This window comes from Narcine bancroftii, chromosome 6 (assembly GCF_036971445.1).
Source record: "Narcine bancroftii isolate sNarBan1 chromosome 6, sNarBan1.hap1, whole genome shotgun sequence".
In the NCBI taxonomy this organism is placed as follows: Eukaryota; Metazoa; Chordata; class Chondrichthyes; order Torpediniformes; family Narcinidae; genus Narcine; species Narcine bancroftii.
The window spans coordinates 39,440,701-39,459,349 of NC_091474.1; the positions used below are offsets into that span (position 1 = coordinate 39,440,701).

General features: G+C 38.1%; 1 protein-coding gene across 8 annotated transcripts in view; it reads right to left on the reverse strand.

The window, feature by feature from the left end:
* The window catches only part of ttll9 (tubulin tyrosine ligase-like family, member 9), a 55,302-nt gene extending 38,394 nt beyond the window's left edge, over positions 1 to 16,908 (reverse strand). For 2 of the 8 annotated variants that reach the window (XM_069884702.1, XM_069884695.1), the window contains exons 1-7: positions 16,412 to 16,511; positions 15,862 to 15,902; positions 13,188 to 13,281; positions 11,475 to 11,590; positions 7,263 to 7,305; positions 2,425 to 2,610; positions 2,055 to 2,123 (exon numbers count right to left, since the gene is read on the reverse strand). In XM_069884702.1, the coding sequence (XP_069740803.1) occupies positions 2,055 to 2,123; positions 2,425 to 2,610; positions 7,263 to 7,305; positions 11,475 to 11,590; positions 13,188 to 13,281; positions 15,862 to 15,902; positions 16,412 to 16,426 (564 nt within the window). In that variant the 5' untranslated portion in view covers positions 16,427 to 16,511. Of the gene's footprint in view, positions 1 to 2,054; positions 2,124 to 2,424; positions 2,611 to 7,262; positions 7,306 to 11,474; positions 11,591 to 13,187; positions 13,282 to 15,861; positions 15,933 to 16,411; positions 16,515 to 16,829 lie in introns of those variants that run through there. The other 6 variants (XM_069884699.1, XM_069884700.1, XM_069884698.1 and 3 more) reach the window with 6 other exon arrangements.
* Between the last annotated feature and the right edge of the window lie 1,741 nt (positions 16,909 to 18,649).

Genomic DNA, 18,649 nt, shown 5'->3' on the forward strand with positions numbered 1-18,649 from the left:
AACAATATGTGCTGTGTCAGACCTAACTGACCAAGCCAGAGCTAATTCCATGGAGAACATTAATCCTGGACAATGATTCAATCTGCAAATGTGGATTATTGGCTGGATAATTGCTAAGAGCTCTCCACTGGCCACCGTGACAGAGGTGCACCAAAGAAAAGGTACAAGGACTGCCTAAAGAAATCTCTTGGTGCCTGCCACATTGACCACCGCCAGTGGGCTGATAACGCCTCAAACCGTGCATCTTGGCGCCTCACAGTTTGGCGGGCAGCAACCTCCTTTGAAGAAGACCGCAGAGCCCACCTCACTGACAAAAGGCAAAGGAGGAAAAACCCAACACCCAACCCCAACCAACCAATTTTCCCCTGCAACCACTGCAACCGTGTCTGCCTGTCCTGCATCGGACTTGTCAGCCACAAACGAGCCTGCAGCTGACGTGGACTTTTACCCCCTCCATAAATCTTCGTCCGCGAAGCCAAGCCAAAGAAGAAGAATTGCTAAGACCAGTCAGCTCACCAGGAAAATCCAGGCTGTTAACATGTCAGCCGGCACCAGATAAACGATGTTATTCTCATAAAACTCCATTCGAGTCTTACACAGAAACTACCACTCATACCAGTTGAAAAAACATGCACTCCAGTCCCACCCTTTGATTCATTTGACAATCCCAGTAAACCGTGATAGGTAGGAAATAATATAACATTAACATTTATTCAGGAGATAATGAATACAAAAAGGTGGGGCCTTTCAAAACCAGTAAAGTAAAACCCAAGACCCTTCCTCTATTGTACATCATCACTAAGCCCACCGACTTGTATTGCAGAAACAATGTACAAACATTGCTGAATCCAGGATTGTGGGCAGTTGGAGGGGAAGAACATAAACAAAGGAATATGCCAAATCACAAAAAATCAGACCAGTATAATGGAGAAGAAAATAAGTCAATACTACAGATAGATGACCTACATCAAAACTGATATGAATAAAATAATTGAGTTACCATATAGAGTACAGAAGGTCTGCAACATGCTGATGCAAGATGAGGTGTTGTTTCTCGAGCTTCATTGGAGCTTGTTATAATAGTGCAGGAGATCACAGACAAAGATGGGTTTGTGTGCAAATGGGAGTAGGATCGGCATTTAGAATAGTAGGCAAGAGAAATCTCCAGGTTTTCCTAAGAATTGAACGCAGGAGCTCCAGACAGAAGTTACCCAATCTGCATTTGATTTCTTCAATGTAGAGCATACCACACAGTCAACACCGAAGCCTATAGATTAGAGTGGAAAATATGCAAGGGAATTGTAGCTTCACCTGGATAACCTGATTGGGTCTCTGGAAGATGGGAAGAAAAGAATTAAAATCACATACTGCAATTACATGGGAAAGTGCCATAAGAAGAGGATCAGTTGGTTGCAATGGAAGAATGACCAAGAGAAATGACAAAGGCAGAGGTCACTTCAGAATGCTGAAAGCAAAGGGGAAGATGTGTCTGGGAGTGAAATATCCTTGAAAGTGGCAAAATTATGAAAGATGTTCGATTGAATGTGGAGATTATTAGGATGGAAAGTGAAGGCAAGGACAACTCAATCCACGCACCAACAGGAAGGAGGAAGAATTTGAGAAGGGAAAATAGGTGAAATGCATTCAAAGACTCTGTTATTTCAGTTTCCATTCTCTGCAATGTTTTCGGTTTACAAGCATTACAAGTTGCTATTAAATTTTGAATTTTTATTTTCAGCATGGTAAAAGCTGATTCTGGCTATTTAAACCCATGTTGCCTAATTACATCTAAATTAACCTACAACCCTGTATGTTTTGAAGGGTGGGAAGAAAAAGGAGCACCTGGGGAAAACCCACACAGACATGGGGAGAACATACAAACTCCTTACAGACAGCACCAAGTTCTAACCTGGGCAGCCACTGTAATAGCGTCATGTTAACCACTATGCTAATCGTGCCAGCCATTCCATTCCTTTGCAATCTAACTATTGTACTTTCATCTCTTGTATGGGAATACTAGTTTTTACAAGCATAGTATTAGAGTTGAATAGTACCTTTCTCCAGTCAATGATATCTTTGAGTTTTCGGAAAAGAAAGATACCTTTACCTTGTGACCTTGCAACCTAAAAAGAAAACAATTTTCAGGGAATGAACTATATTGAAATGCAAAATGTCTACTACTTTCCTGGAGGTTTAAGGAAGAGGGAGAGGGGAGAAGAGGAGAAGCATTGTCAGTAATTTTAGTAGCTGATGGGCTTAAAAGCAAGGAGCTTAATGAATTGGAAAGCTTATTGATCAACAACCATTCATTCAACCAAGTAATGGGTATCAGTATCTATTCACATTGACTAAATGTTCAATCTCCACTCTGTGGTCATTTGGTGGTGTAATCAAGTGGGCAGAAAATAGTCTGCATTTTCTCACCGGTTTCATAATCCAAGTGATTCCTGGGTTTCTCTTGAACTCTTCTACAAACAGGTGGTACTCAACTGGCAGCTCAAATGTCTTTGGAAAGAAGTCACATTTGGCTGCTTCCAGTTTCCCCTGCTCACGATCCAGTTGTTTGCGAAACCTCTTCAGGTTTTTCACCATGAAGTTTTTTCGTGTCAGCTTCAACAAAAAGAAAGGGAAAACTTAAATTTAGATCAGTTTTTGATCTTTGAAATACATACATATAGAGACCAATTTGAGCTCATTGCACCAATGTTTCCAGTGTAAAATTGCCACTGCATATTCTTTTTTAACAGTGGTAGATACAAAGGGAAAGGTCTAGTCAGATGGGAAAGCAAAGATGTCATGCTGAAGCTTTATGATGTGTTCGTCAAATCACATTGTGAGCGAGCAGTTTTGGGCCCTGTATCTCAGCATGAATGTGCTGCCATTGGAGAAGGTCCAGGGGAGGTTTAAGAGAGCAGTCCCCAAGATAAGAAAATTAACATATGAGGAGCATTTAATGGGTCTAGGGCTGTATTCACAGATGTTCAGCAGAGGTAATCTCATTGAAAAGAACCAAATATTGGAAGGGCTGGATAGAGTAGATGTGGAGAAGATTTTCCAGTAGTGGGAGAGGATAGGACCAGAGGTTACAGACTCGGGTTAACAGAACACTCCTTAGAACAGACATGAGGAGAAATTTCTTCAGTTAGAGGGTGATGAATATGTGGAATTTTTTGCCACAGATGGCTGTGGCGATCAAATAATTGGGTAGATTTAAAGTGGAGGTTGATTGGTTCTTGATTAGTAATAGCACCAAAGATTATGGGGAGAAGGCAAAAAATAGGGTTGAAAGGTAAAATAGATCAGCCTCAAATCGAATGGTAAAGCACACACAATGAGGTAAATAGCCTAATTCTGCTGTTATCTCTTATGGGACGTAGTGTAAAAGTAAAAATTTAACAAATAAACAACTGGCATTTGTGTTGACCCTTTACACACAAGATGTTTCACTGCAACTCACTGGAATGCAAGTACCTGTAATATAAAAATTTACAATGAGCCACATAATGACCTATCAGGGCAACTGACCAAAAGATTAGTCTAAAATGTTGACTCTGTTTCTTTTCCCACAAATGTGGCCAGACATGTTGAACATTTTCAAAGTTTTCTGTTTTTATTTTGGATTTCTGGTATGGGCAAATTTTATTATTTTTATTTTCTTTCAAAATCTTGGCATGAAGTTCAGCAGGTCCTAGGTATTTAACTGCTTTTATTTTTTAGTTATTAAAAAACAGTTATTTGTGTTATGCTCTCATAACCAATCTTGTCACACCTGCCTTAATGATATATGTTTTTAAAATATAAAGCTTCATTGTTACTCTTGCATCACCACCATCAAGAAAGTCAACATTTAGGGGGGAGTCACGTGATGGAGTAGTGGCCGGACGGTGAACTCCAGCCCTCTCCAGAAAAGTCGGAAAAAACAAAGGAAAACACAAAGGCACAAAAATAAAAATTAAAGTAAAGTGAGTATAAAGGTGCAAAGAAGATGGCGACGAGAAAAGAAAAATCGAAACCAACGGTAAGAAGAGAGGAAGAGAAGACAACAGAAGAAGAAGGAGAAGGCCTTACATGTTCGAAGAGGCCCGCGGTGGAGAGAGAAACCCGCTCCCTCAGGTCGGTAGAAAGTGGACTACAAAAATGGCTCGCTGAGCTGAGTAAAAGTGCGCAACCGCGCATGCAAAAAAACACACCGACGGGAGGGGTGACCAGCTGGGGAGTCGATCTCCACAGCCGGCAATGACAGCTGCAGAACAGTTGCAGCAAGAGGAGAACATAGAAGACAATGAAAACAAGAAAGAAGAGAAGAAAAGGACAACAAAGAAACAACAGATGGCCAACCCAGAGGAAGAAGAAGAGGAAGAGGAAGAGTACAGTGAAATAGAAGAAGAAGGGAAAGGATATACTTTCTCTTATTAAAGAATACATGGAGTCATTTAAAGAATGGCAAGCGCAAGAATTTAATGATTAAAGAAGAAGAATAAACAATACAGAAGAGAAAATGAATAAAATAGATATGACCTTATCAGAAATGGGAAAAAAGAATGGCCAAGGTGGAAGAACGAGAAGCAGCAGTAGAAATGGAGGTAGAGGACTTAAAAAAGAAATTAGAGGAATCTAATAAAAAAGTTAAAGAGACACAAGAGCTGTTAGCTCAGAAAATAGATATAATGGAAAATTATAACAGAAGAAATAACAATGATAGTGGGCCTTAAGGAAGATGAAGAAGGCAAGAATATGAGAGAGTTTATAAAAGATTGGATCCCTAGGATCCTAGGATGTCCAGAACTACAGCAAGAAATGGAAATAGAAAGGGCACATAGAGCAGTGGCCTTTAAACCACAACCACAACAAAAGCCAAGATCTATTTTAGTAAAATTCCTAAGATATACTACAAGAGAAAAGGTACTGGAGAAAACAATGGAAAAAGTAAGAGAGGGCAACAAGCCACTGGAGTACAAAGGGCGAAAAATCTTCATTTATCCAGATATAAGTTTTGAACTCCTGAAGAAGAGAAAGGAGTTCAATACAGCAAAGGCGATTTTATGGAAGAAAGGGTATAAATTTATACTAAAGCATCCAGCGGTACTGAAAATATCTATTCCAGGACAGCAAAACACACTATTCTCGGATCCAGAGGAAGCACGAAAATTTGCAGAACAATTACAAAATAGACTGAGAGAAGAAGACGTGTAACGAGAGTACAAAAGACTGCGAACTAAAAAGACACATAAGTTTTGAACTCCTGAAGAAGAGGAAGGAGTTCAATACAGCGAAAATTATCTTATGGAAAAAAACTATTCTCGGATACAGAGGAAGTACGGAAATTTGCAGAACAACTACAAAACAAACAGAGAGATGAAGACATGTAATAAGAGTAAAAATGACCACGATTTATATGTATGTGGGTAAAGAGGTATATGTGTGTATATGTATAATGTGCATACATGAATGTATCCGTATTTAGAGGAAAATATAGATAGTATAGACAAGAATTAATAAGGGAAGGAAATGGAATAGAGGGAATAAGGAGGGAATTAAAAGAGTGACCTTTGTTACATATGAAAAGTGAAATCTTTTCTGGGGGGGGCTGGGTGGGGAGGAGTTACGGTCACTGCAAAATCAGCTGACGCTTGCGAGTGAATTCGCAAATCCAAATGGAGAGGGGAGATGTGGTTGTCCGATAAGGGATAAAGGACAACTCAGGAGGGGAAGGGGAGATTGGGGCTAAAGAAGTTTTAAATAGGAGAATAAGGAAAATGTTTCATGTTTTAGGAATGTTGTCTTATAAAGGGTTCAAAACAAGAAAACAGAAATGGATAAGAAGGAAAGGTAATGATGGAGAAACGGAAAGGGAAGATAAACAAAGTATAAAATGGCTACGTTGAACTATATGACTTTAAATATTAATGGAATACATAACCAAATTAAAAGGAAGAAACTGCTAAATTTACTGAAAAAAGAAAAAATTGATATAGCATTTGTGCAAGAAACACATTTAACTGAATTGGAGCACAAGAAATTAAAGAGATTGGGTAGGACACGTAACTGCAGCATCGTATAATTCAAAAGCAAGAGGAGTAGCTATATTAATTAGTAAAAATGTGCCATTTAAAATAGAAGAGGAAATAATAGATCCAGCAGGGAGATATGTAATGATAAAATGTCAGATATATTCGGAGTTTTGGAATCTACTCAATGTATATTCACCTAACGAAGAAGATCAAAAGTTTATGCAAGATATCTTTTTGAAGGTAGCAGATACGCAAGGGAACATATTAATAGGAGGGGATTTCAACGTGAATTTGGATTCAAATATGGACAAAACTGGGAAAAAAATTAACAGAAAGAACAAAGTAACCAAATTTATAATTAAATCGATGGAAGAAATGCAACTTTTGGATATATGGAGGAAACAACACCCAAAGGAAAAGGAATATTCATATTACTCGGCTAGACATAAAACATACTCAAGAATAGACCTATTTTTGTTATCAGCTCGTATGCAAGATAGAGTAAGAAAAACAGAATATAAAGCTAGAATACTATCGGACCATTCACCCTTAATATTGACAGTAAAGTTAGAGGACATCCCTCCAAGAATGTATAGATGGAGATTAAACCCCATGTTACTTAAAAGGCAGGATTTTAGAGAATTTATTGAAAAACAAATAAAAATGTAGTTTGAAATAAATACGGAATCAGTGGAAGATAAGTTTATACTATGGGATGCAATGAAAGCATTCATTAGAGGGCAAATAATAAGTTATGTAACCAAGATGAAGAAGGACTATAATCAGGAAACAGAGCAGTTGGAAAGGGAAATAGTAAATATAGAAAAAGAATTAGCAATGAAGGAAGATACAACTAAAAGAAGAGAATTGGTGGATAAAAAAAAATAAAATATGAAACACTACAAACATATAAAGTGGAGAAGAATATAATGAAGACAAAACAGAAATATTACGAACTAGGTGAAAAAACACATAAAATCCTAGCATGGCAGCTTAAGACAGAACAAGCTAAGAAAATGGTATTGGCATCAAGGAAAAAAGACAAACAAATTACATATAATCCAAAAGAAATTAAGGAAAACTTTAGAGAATTCTATGAACAATTATACCGAACTGAAAACGAAGGGAAAGAAGGGAAAATAGATGAATTTCTAACTAAAATTAAACTACCAAAACTACAAATAGAGGAACAAAATAAATTAACAGAGCCATTTGGAATAGTAGAAATACAAGAGATAATAAAAAAATTACCAAATAATAAGACACCAGGAGAGGATGGATTTCCAATAGAATTCTATAAAACATTTAAAGACTTATTAATTCCGCCCCTCCTGGAAGTAATCAACCAGATTGATAAAACACAAAGCTTACCAGATTCATGTAAAACAGCAATAATTACAGTAATACTAAAGCAAGGGAAAGATCCACTCACACCAGCGTCATATAGACCAATATCTTTACTTAACACAGATTATAAGATAATAGCTAAACTATAATTACAGTAATACTAAAGCAAGGGAAAGATCCACTCACACCAGCGTCATATAGACCAATGTCTTTACTTAACACAGATTATAAGATAATAGCTAAACTATTAGCAAACAGATTAGCAGAGTATGTACCGAAAATGGTAAATCTAGACCAAACTGGATTTATCAAAAAAAGACGCACAACAGACAATATTTGTAAATTTATTAACTTAATTCATGCAGTAGAAGGGAATAAAGCACCTACAGTAGCAGTTGCTTTAGATGCAGAGAAGGCCTTTGACAGAGTAGAATGGAATTATTTGTTCAAAGTATTGCAAAAATTCAGTTTACCGGAGAAGTATATTAATTGGATTAAAGCATTATATAAGGGACCATTAGCGAAAGTGACAGTAAATGGACATGTATCAAAGCAATTTAACTTAAGCAGGTCAACACGGCAGGGATGCCCACTATCACCTTTATTGCTTGCGTTAGCTATAGAACCACTAGCAGAATTGATAAGAACAGAAAATAATATAAAAGGGATAAAAATAAAAGACAAGGAATATAAAATCAGTTTATTTGCGGATGATGTTATAGTATACTTAACAGAACCAGAACTATCAATAAAAGAATTATATAAGAAATTGAAGGAATATGGAGAAGTGTCGGGTTACAAAATCAACGTAAATAAAAGTGAAGCAATGCCTATGAATAATGCAGATTTCTCAAAATTTAAGAAGGAATCACCATTTTGATGGCAAATGCAAGCAATAAGATACCTAGGTGTACAAATAAACAAAAATCTCGGCCAACTATATAAACTCAATTATTATCCACTAATGAAAAAATTACAGGACGATTTAGAGCATTGGAAAGATTTACCACTAACACTAATAGGAAGGATAAACTGTATTAAAATGAACATTTTTCCAAGGATATTATACCTATTTCAGGCATTGCCAATACAACTGACAGAGAAATTCTTCAAGGAGTTAAAGAAAATAATAAGGAAATTTTTATGGAAAGGGAGGAAACCGAGGATAGCACTAGATAAATTAACAGAATGGTATAAACAAGGAGGCTTACAACTGCCAAACTTTAAAAGTTATTATAGAGCCGCACAATTAAGATACCTATCAGATTTTTATCAAACAAGAGAAAAGCCAGATTGGACTAGATTAGAATTAGATAAAATAGGGGAAAAGATACCTGAACACATATTATATAAATGGGATGAAAAATTGGTACAACATAGAAGTTCTCCAGTATTACATCATCTACTCAATATTTGGATGAAGATTCATGTAGAAAGAAATAAAACAAATTATCAATTACCAAAACTAATATTGATGCAAAACAAGTTACTCCCTTTTTCAATAGATAACCTTTCCTTTAGAGAATGGGAGAAAAAAGGGATTAAAAGAATAGAAAATTGTTTTTCGGGAAATAGATTATTATCCTTTGAACAAATGAAAGATAAATACAATATAACTCAAGATACAGCGCTGGCATATTACCAATTGAGATCCTACTTGAAGGATAAATTAGGAAGCAGTTTGAGTTTGCCAGAGGGAAGTAACTTTGAATATGTGATTACAGATACAATGATAATCAAAAGATTTATAACAAATATGTATATTAAACTGCAAGAAAAGGAGAATGAGGAAACAAATGGTAAAACTAAACAAAAATGGGAACAAGATTTAAATATAAAGATAAAAAAGGAAACATGGGAGAAGTTATGTTCTGGAACAATGAGAAATACAATAAATTCAAGGTTACGTATGATACAATATAACTGGATACACAGGCTATACATTACACCTCAAAAGTTAAATAAATGGGACCCAACAGTATCTGATAGATGTTTTCAATGTAAAAAAGAAATGGGAACAACAATTCATGCAATCTGGACATGTGAGAAAGTAAAAAAATTTTGGGAAGATCTAAATCAGATATTAAATAAAATAACAGAAAACAATATACCAAAGAATCCAGAGATCTTTCTCCTAAGTAACATAAAAAACAAAGAATTTGGAATTGATTTGGAGGATGCACAAAAAAGATTTGTTAAGATAGCTCTAGCCGTAGCAAAAAAATGTATTATGTCAACCTGGAAATTGGAAGATAATTTGAAAATACAACAATGGTATATAGAAATGAATAAATGTATTCCATTAGAAAAAATAACATATAGTTTAAGAAATAATATTGAAATATTCGAACAAATATGGGAGCCTTACATGAAACACAATAGCGAAAACCTACCGGGGACAATCACTACCTAAGTTAACGGAAGGAAAAGGAAATGAAAAGAATGGACTCAGTGGAATTTCTGGTGTATTTTTATTGAATGACAACATTGTCTGACTGGTTTAATGTATCCTAGATTTTGTACCTTAAATGGATGGGAGGGGGGAGGTAGGGAGGGTGGGATGGGAGGATGGAGGGGGGGAGAAAATGGCACTGTATATGTGTGAAAAGGAAAAAGTGTGTATCATGGTTAATGTGATTTATGGTGTGAAAAATAAAAGATAAAAAAAATTTAAAAAAAAAGAAAGTCAACATTTGGGGTACGCATTGGGCACTAGTTTAATAGAAGTCACAGATTTACATGTTTCAAAAAACTAAAATATCCTGCATTTTTAACAAAAACAAATATTTGGCAAGTCAGACAGCAAGCCCAAAATGTGAATTGCTTCTCTTTTCAGTTGTCATCTGATCTGCTGAGATTTTACAGCATTTTCTAGTTTAGTTGCAGATATATATTTCCAGATTCCAGAAATTCTGAGTCAGCTGATAATAACTTTAGTTAACCAGTTTTAGCTGATAATCTAATTAACTTTTGAACCACTATAAATGAAAGCTTTTAGCCTTAGAAAATCTAACAGTGAAACCAAATTACATGTAAATGAATAAAATATAATAATCTCCTTGCTCACCAAAATCCATATTTTGTGGCCACTGCATACTTTGCTATAATACTAGATTGAAAAATGAAAAAATCTTAAGTATTTTTAAATGGAGGAGATCAAAAGGTCTTGATGTTCTTAAGCCTTGGGTTATCAATTCACTAAAATTAACATTCAGCAGTTAGGAAGGCAACAGTATGTCGGCCTTACTGGAAGTATTTTGAGTAAGGAGGTTTTACAGGAGTTGGAATAAAAATCTGCTCACCCTAACTCAGGAAGGATACATTACCAAAGAAAGGAGACCAGGAATAATCAGAATGAAACCTGAGCTGGAGTATACATGGGCATTAGAAAGACTAGACTTATTTTCTCAAGCTAGGGGGAATGAGAGATGATTGTCCTGACTTATAACATTCCTACAAGAGGGTAGTCGTATATTTCCCCTCACTGGACCATCTATACTCAGGAATCACAGTTTGAAAATGAAAAAAATGATCATTAATTCAAAGATGAGGAGAATGTGGCATTCTCTATACAAGAGATCCATGGAGGTTCAGTTACTGAATATAATCAAGACAGATTTAGATATTTAGGAACCAAAGAAAATAGACAGTACAGGAAGAAGGGGACAAAATGAGCCATCAGCAAGATCTTACTGAATGGTGGAACAGGCACAAAGGGCTAAATAATCTACTTTTGCTTCTGTCTCTTATGCTTTCATCAGAGATACACTCACACATGCACACTGCAAAAGCATGGAGACATTGGGACATCTCTCTTAAAAATCAGCTCTGTGAGGAGGGTTGACTTGTTCAGTCCCACCAACCCTCACTACTTTCCTTGCATTTATTCATTCATATGTCACTTAAGTTCTTCTAGTTACATCCAAGGCAATAAATTATTTCTTGTCACCCAAAAATACATTTTCTTTATTGAAGAAGTCTGAACGAGGAACCAATAATGATATAGTTCTGTCACTCACAGGCAGGAAAAAGATCACCAGAAGTATCTGAATAATTCCATTTCCCCAGTGACATTTTCCACCTTACCTGCCGGTGGCAGAATTTCCACTTTCATACCTCATAGTGATTGCGAAAGTGACAGATGCGAACATGCTCATCCATGTACATATAGCCAAAGTTCTCTCGTAGCCAGCTGATATCACACCAATAAAAGTCCCATTCACCTTCACTGTCCAACAAAGTCAATAACAAACAGCAAATAACCAAAAGAGAAAAAGCACACTCTGAAACACCAACCACAACCATTAACTATAGCCTACTAACAGATTATAATGTGTCTGTTTCTCCAAACAAGCCTGAGAAGACATTCACAATCACAGAGTAACAAAAATTAAATGGAACTCAGACAGTTTCATCCTAAGAGCACAATTCTTTTCAATCTTCAGGTTTATTCTTTGTTTTGGCAGGGTTTTAGAGCAATATAGTTTAAGAGAAAGTTTAATTAAGATTTTAAATGGTGGAAAGGGGTTTATTTTTTAGTGAAATATAACCACGATCTTGATGGAAAGTGCACGCTAGACATGCTCTCTCTAAAGAAATGTGTAACTTCACACACACCTTTGACAACTATGCAATACACAAAAGTGCTGGAGAAACTCAGCAGATCATGCGGTCCCTATAGGAAGCAAAGGGAATATAACCAATGTTTTGGGCCTGACCCCTTTTTCAAGGTATGAGCAAAAGGCAGGAAGGCATTTGAATAAAAAGGTGGCGGGAGGAGAGAAGAGAAGAAAGGGCAGGGGGAGGAGCAAGAGGTCAAAGGTGGCTATGGGTGAGAGGGTAGGAGAAAAAAAGATGAGGTAGCTCTCTGACTAGGGAGGGAAGGGGTGGGGAGACCGACATAAAGACAGAAGGAGGTACAGGGGAGGGGCCTAACAGATACTGGAGAAGTCCATGTTAAAGCCACCAAGTTGGAGAGTGCCCAGACAGAATATTAGTAGTTGTTCCTCCAATTTGGCAGTGCATGAAGCCATGGACAGTGTGGGAATGGGGTGTGGAATTGAAATAGTTGGCCACTGGGAGCTCTGCATTATTGCAGCAGACAGAGCAAAGATGCTCAATGAAACAATCTCCAGTTTGCATCCACAATAGAAGCACTGGATGTAGTAGATGATCCCTGAAGATTCACAAGTGAAGCATTTCTTCATTTGTAAGGACTGTTTGGGGCTCTGAATCGTGGTAAGGGAGAGGTGTGGGTATAAGTGTAGCATTTAATAACAGTAAATATCAAGGGGGGTGAATAGCAGGAAGCTGTGATTAACATCAACCACACAAGACAGAGTGCAAGTTAAATGCTAGTTTTAATAGACTAATATATACAGCTAGGTCTTTCCTCTGGGCAAGCCTAGGTCAGAATGGAGCCTAGCTCCAGTTGGCTTTATATACAAGGTCATCAGGTGATGGCCCCTGGTGACCTAGTGGTGTAATAGCACATCACCACAGAAGCAATGGGTGAACGAGTGAATCCTGGAGGGAATAGTTCTTGTGGAAAATGGAGAGGGGAGGTGAGGGGAAGATGTATCTGGTGATGAGAAAATGTTATAGGTGACAGAAATGAAGAAGGATAAAATGTTGAATGCAGAGACTGGTGGTGTGGAAGAAGAGGAAACGCCATGATGCTGAACTCTTCCAGAGGGATCTATCTCCGTACCCACTTCTACAACCAGGATTCTTCACCCCCCAATCCCCCTACCCCACCCACAAATACACCCAATTAAATTCCCCTCATTCCACCCCACGCCCACTGACTCAACAATTAGAAACTACTTACTCCTTAACCTCAACCCATCCAGGTCGCTGTCGCAGAACATCCAGGATAGTATTTGTCAAAACGCATTTGAACCGTATTAAGTTGCGTTGCTCCCTAGAAACAAGGACATACTGTTATAGCCCCAATAAACTATATTGTAACATGAACTCTCAATACCCAGGATGTAAATTACTCAATAACCCTCTGGTGCCAGAGGGATAGTGCCAGAAGACTGGATGATGGTTAAAGTGTTCCATTGTTGATAAATAGAAATAACAATAAACTAATTAATTATAGGCTGGTGGAAGATTATTGGGATCTAGTCTAAGAGATAGTATAAACCTTCATTTAGAAATATTAATTGAGGACATTAAGCATAAGAAGGTTATATTTAGCTGTGGATTTTGTGAGGAAATAACAAGAAAGTCCACTGAATGCAGTATGTTTAATGTAGTGTATTTAGATTTTAGCAAGGCTTTAGGCAGCCTTATGCAGACTGATCAAACAAGTAAAAGGCCCTGAGATCCAAGAGAGAGTGATGTCAGATCCATATTTGAGTAAATAACAGTAAAGGATAATAGTTAAGGAGTGTTTTGTGAATATAAGATTTGCCTCTTTGTTTTTTTGTGATGTGTATCAATAATTTAGGATTAAATATATGGGACATGATAAGAAAGTCTGTAAATGATCAAAAACCTAATATGGTTGAGAAGATCAAGAACTTCAAATTCTTGGGTGTCAACATCTCCGAGGATCTGTCCTGGAGCCAGTGGCTATACTTTGTGAGGTGCCTGAGGAGATTCAGTATATCACCAAAGACTCTCGTAAACTTCTGACAGGTTGCATCACCACCTGGTATGGAGGCACCAACTCTGAGGGTTGTTCACTCAACCTGCGACATAACAGGCACCAGAATTCACTCCATCAAGGTAATCTACATGAGGTGGTGTCTTACAAAATGCAGCCTCTATTCATAAAGACCCCCACCACTCTTCACTCTGCTCCCATCGGAGAAAAAGCACAGGCAAGGTCGGTGCCAAAAACATATGTTAGAGGGGGGCATTAGTGATTTTGAGGGGCGTTCATTAGTGGGGGATTGGGGGCTGGCAGGGTCCTACCTGTCATTAACGCCATCTGATGTAGGGCACTTGACGCTCTTTTTATTGCTTCAAGCATCACTAGATGTTACTGACGCTTGACGCACGCTAGTAACACAGCCAGGCGGAGAGTTTTTAATGTGCATCAATCTAGACACTACTAATGTGGGAGGGAGTGGGGTGGATCTGATGGACAGGGATGGCTGCAACCATAAAGGGGGGGGGCACAACACCTTGTTTGAGGGGAAATGCCCACAGATGCCCAACAGCACCAACCCTGGGTACAGGAGCTTAAAGGCAAGCACTCAGCAGCACAAGAACAGCTTCTTGCCGCTGCCATCAGATTCTTGAATAATAAATGAACCAAAGACACTTACTTTTCATGTACTATTATTGTTATTTTTTAATATATAATGTTGTAAGATGGTTATAATATGTATGTTTGCACTTTGATCCTGCCACGAAACACTGAATTTCATGACTTGTACATAACAATAAATCCTGATTCTGATAGTAAAGAGGAAAAGTTTGGTTTCAGGAATACAGGTATATGGAGGATTCTGATCATTTGGGCAGAAGTTTGACAAATGGAATTTAATCCAGAGAAGTACAACATACTGCATTTGGGAATGTGCGAAAATGCAATTGAATGATTTTTTTTAAAATGGAATATGTCAAAAAAACTAGGAACCTTGGAGAATTTGTCTAGAAATCTATAAAGATAGCAAGACAGATCAAATAAGATGGTTTAGAAAGATATGCTACATTTTATTAGAGAGGATATGCTTGAACTGTATAAAATTGGACCACAGTTTAAAGAACTCGTATTTGCTGGAACTAGAAAGCTGCAATTGTTTTCTTCAGAAGTGAAATGAAATTATAAGGGGCTATGACAAAATAATTAGAAAAGATCCATTGTTCTGAACAAAATACTCAAAATCCAGGAGGCATGAATTTAAAGCTATTGGTTGAAGGATGAAAGTTCAAAGTTCAGATTTATTGTCAGAGTACATACACAACATCACATACAACCCTGAGATTCTTCTTCCTGTGGGCCAGGCAGAATTTTTACTTATCAAAAAACTGCACCAAGGAAAGATATGTACACAAAGAGAAATGTAAACAAAGAAAGAAACAAACAAATGTGCAATTCTGAAAACAAATATTCAATAATAAATAATGTACAAATTAAGAATCCTTAAATGAGTCTGAGTTTGTTTTTTTAGGAGTCTGATATTGGAGGAGTAGCAACTGTTGGTATGAGTCCTGTGGCACATATACCTCTTTCCTGATGGCAGCATGCTCTGTGTGGTGTGGGATATGAGGAAAATTGGGCAGCAGGGATCTGATTAACTGAAATAGGGTAGAGGCACAAACCTTCATCATATATAAACAGTATTTGGACCTATAGTTGAAGAGCCACAGTCCCCAAGATGGAAGGTAGGTAGCACTTTTTCAACCTGTACAAACATAAGTGTATCAAATGGATCTGTAAAACTAACTACAATTCCATAAATAAGAGGAGGGTTATTAAAGGAGAGGAAATGACTATCAAATAGATTAAATAGATCATACATTATTGAACAAATCAACCCACCTTTGTTTCAAATTACCAAAGAGTCCTTTGTTCACAATGCTCTATAGATAAGAAAAGATATGCCATTGCACCTTTAAAACCAAAAGCGAAAGGAATAACCAGCAGGTAGGTGAGGAGTTGGGGCAGGGAAATAAAAGAGGCAAAGCAGAGATGAAGGAATTGATGTTGGACGGTGGAGGGGGGTGGGAGGGTGGGAGGGTGTAGGAGACACAAGACACTGCAGAAGATGGAATCTGGAGTGGAAAAAAAACAAACTACTGGAGGAAGAGTGAGGGAGGGAAGAAGCAGGGGAGAAGATAAGAAAGGAAAGGAGAAAGGGAGGGAGATGATAAAGGAGGGAAGTGAAAGGGAGAAACGGAGGAGAAAGTAAGAGTGGAGTGGAAGGGGACAAGTAGGGGATGAGAAGAAAAGAGAGGGATGGGATCGATAAGAGAAGGCAGGGAGGGTGTTAAAGATAGAGAGAATAAGTGTTAGCGAGTGGGGGGAGAGAACAGAAGAACCTGACGGTTCGGGATTAAACAGTGTTGGGGGATCTGGGAGCAAAGCCCACCTTGCTGCGGTTCATGGTGCGTTCCGCGTTGCCCCATCACCGTAGCAACGACGCAACCCACGATTCTCCCGTACGGTGCATGCGCAGTTGGGTTAAGAGGTCAAAGCCAGAGAGGAGCGATTTTGTTCGGACCTGTGATTGGCTCGAGGCCCGGCGGAGAGGCGTTGATTGGTGGGGCCGTGCACAATGAAGTATTGCAGTGAGAGAGAGAGAGAGAGAGAGAGAGGGGGGGGAGGAGGGGGATGGAGGGGAGGAAGGAGGGTGGGAGGGGGGGAGGGAGAGAGGGAGGGGAAGGAGAGAGGGGGGGGGGGGTAAGGAGGGAGACGGCGCGGATCGTCTATGAAATAGGACAGCGCGGACTGGATTCCCGCTGTATAAAGGTGGAGAATGGGAAAGCAAAATAAAATGCTTGAAATACTCAGCAGATCGGGCTGCATCTGTGGAGAAGAGTTAATGCTTCTGATCCGTCACCTTTCAATGGGATCACATTGTGTAATCCAGTGTAACGAAATGGTACAGTGTGAGTTTTTTTTGTTGAATATTTTATTTATATGTTCACACAAGCTTGTAGAGCCATATATGGTGTCATGCCTACATATATTTATTTTCTTTATGACTATATATGCAAGCCCGTGTCTCTACCAACCCCCCCACACACACACATAAAACAAGATTACTCACTCAAATTTCAACCACCAACAACAGGAACATAATAACAAGGGGCAGGGATTGTCACAGCTCAGTGGGCGGCCTCTGGGCCAATAATCATTTCTGACTTTCCTTGATCGGGATCAGTGCAAGGGCAAACCAATAGGGAAACCAATCACCACCAGGCACCTCTGTAGTTGTTATAGCCCTGGTGTAATCATTCAGATACTCTGTTGAGTTCTTGAACCACCAAATCTACTGACTTGATTACTGATTCTGATCAGGAAGAATGTTTCATGAACTACTCAATTTGCATTGCTTCAGGACTGGATTGTAGTTTAGGTTAGGCCAAGGGTTAAAATGCTACTTAGGCCAGATTGAGATTAAGCAGTGTCTTTGGACTCACATTCAGTGAGCCAAGTAAAGAGCATTTCTCAGTCTTTACATTTTAGAGTTTTTACAGCACGTAGAAAATGTAGATGACACTTCACTGTGGTAAAATCAGTGCTCTTTCAACACAATATATCAGTACCTGATTAAAGAAATATTCTAATTCACCAGAATTTTGCATTTGGGTGAATTAGCAACAGTAATGTCATTGGATGCCACAGTGAAACATTGAGGTCACAATGTTGAAGGTTATTGTAGCACAATGGTAAGTTGTCACATGGCAGTATGAATGAAGTATTTGGACATAGATCATTGAAGCTCTCTGGGTATACAAATGCACTCATCATTTCTTGATCCTTTGAGTAGACCATAGTTTTGACAAACCCCTGTGTTTGAGATACTTGCTGCTCACTGCTCAAGGAGAATTTTTTTTAAATTTAGGCATTCAGCACAGTATCAGGTCATTTCGACCCTCAAGTCTGTGCCGCCCATATTACATCCCTGGTACATTTTAAATGGTGGGAGGGAACCAGAGCCCCCAGATAAAACCTACACAGACACAGAAAGAACATACAAACTCCTTACAGAGAGCCTGGGATTTGAACCCAGGTCTGGTCCCAATTGCCAGTGCTGTAAAGGCATTACACTATCTGCTGAATTTCAGAAATGAGAAGAGATGAAGTTCATTATTGTATTCATGCAAAATCACTGCAAGGTTTCTAATTACAGTCTTCAGCTTTACTCACTTTGATAACTATTGCTTCATCCCATACCCCATTGAATAATTTACAGCTGGGTTATTGTCATGAGTGTCCTGTCCCAAATTGCAGGCAGGATTATTTATGGGGTGAACTTTAAACAGTCCCATTTACACACAAAAGTATTGTTGAGGGACAACTTAGAGTGATTGTTGTTAGGGAACACTCATTTTCTCATTATATGTGCAATTGTAGTTAGGACAACCCTATTGCAAATTTAGATAAGGATTCATTCTCTGCAGAAAGTATTTCAATCCTTTCATGTACATGTAGAGACAGTGTGAATATCGACCTTTGAAGTTTTCAATAAAAATCTTTTCTATTGAAAAAGGTGGGACTAAAACACTTTTCCTAAAAGCCAACACTGAGTCACTGGACCAAATAGTCTCCTTATATGATAGAAGGAAATATGTAAACATTCATGTTGTGGTCTTTTTTCCAC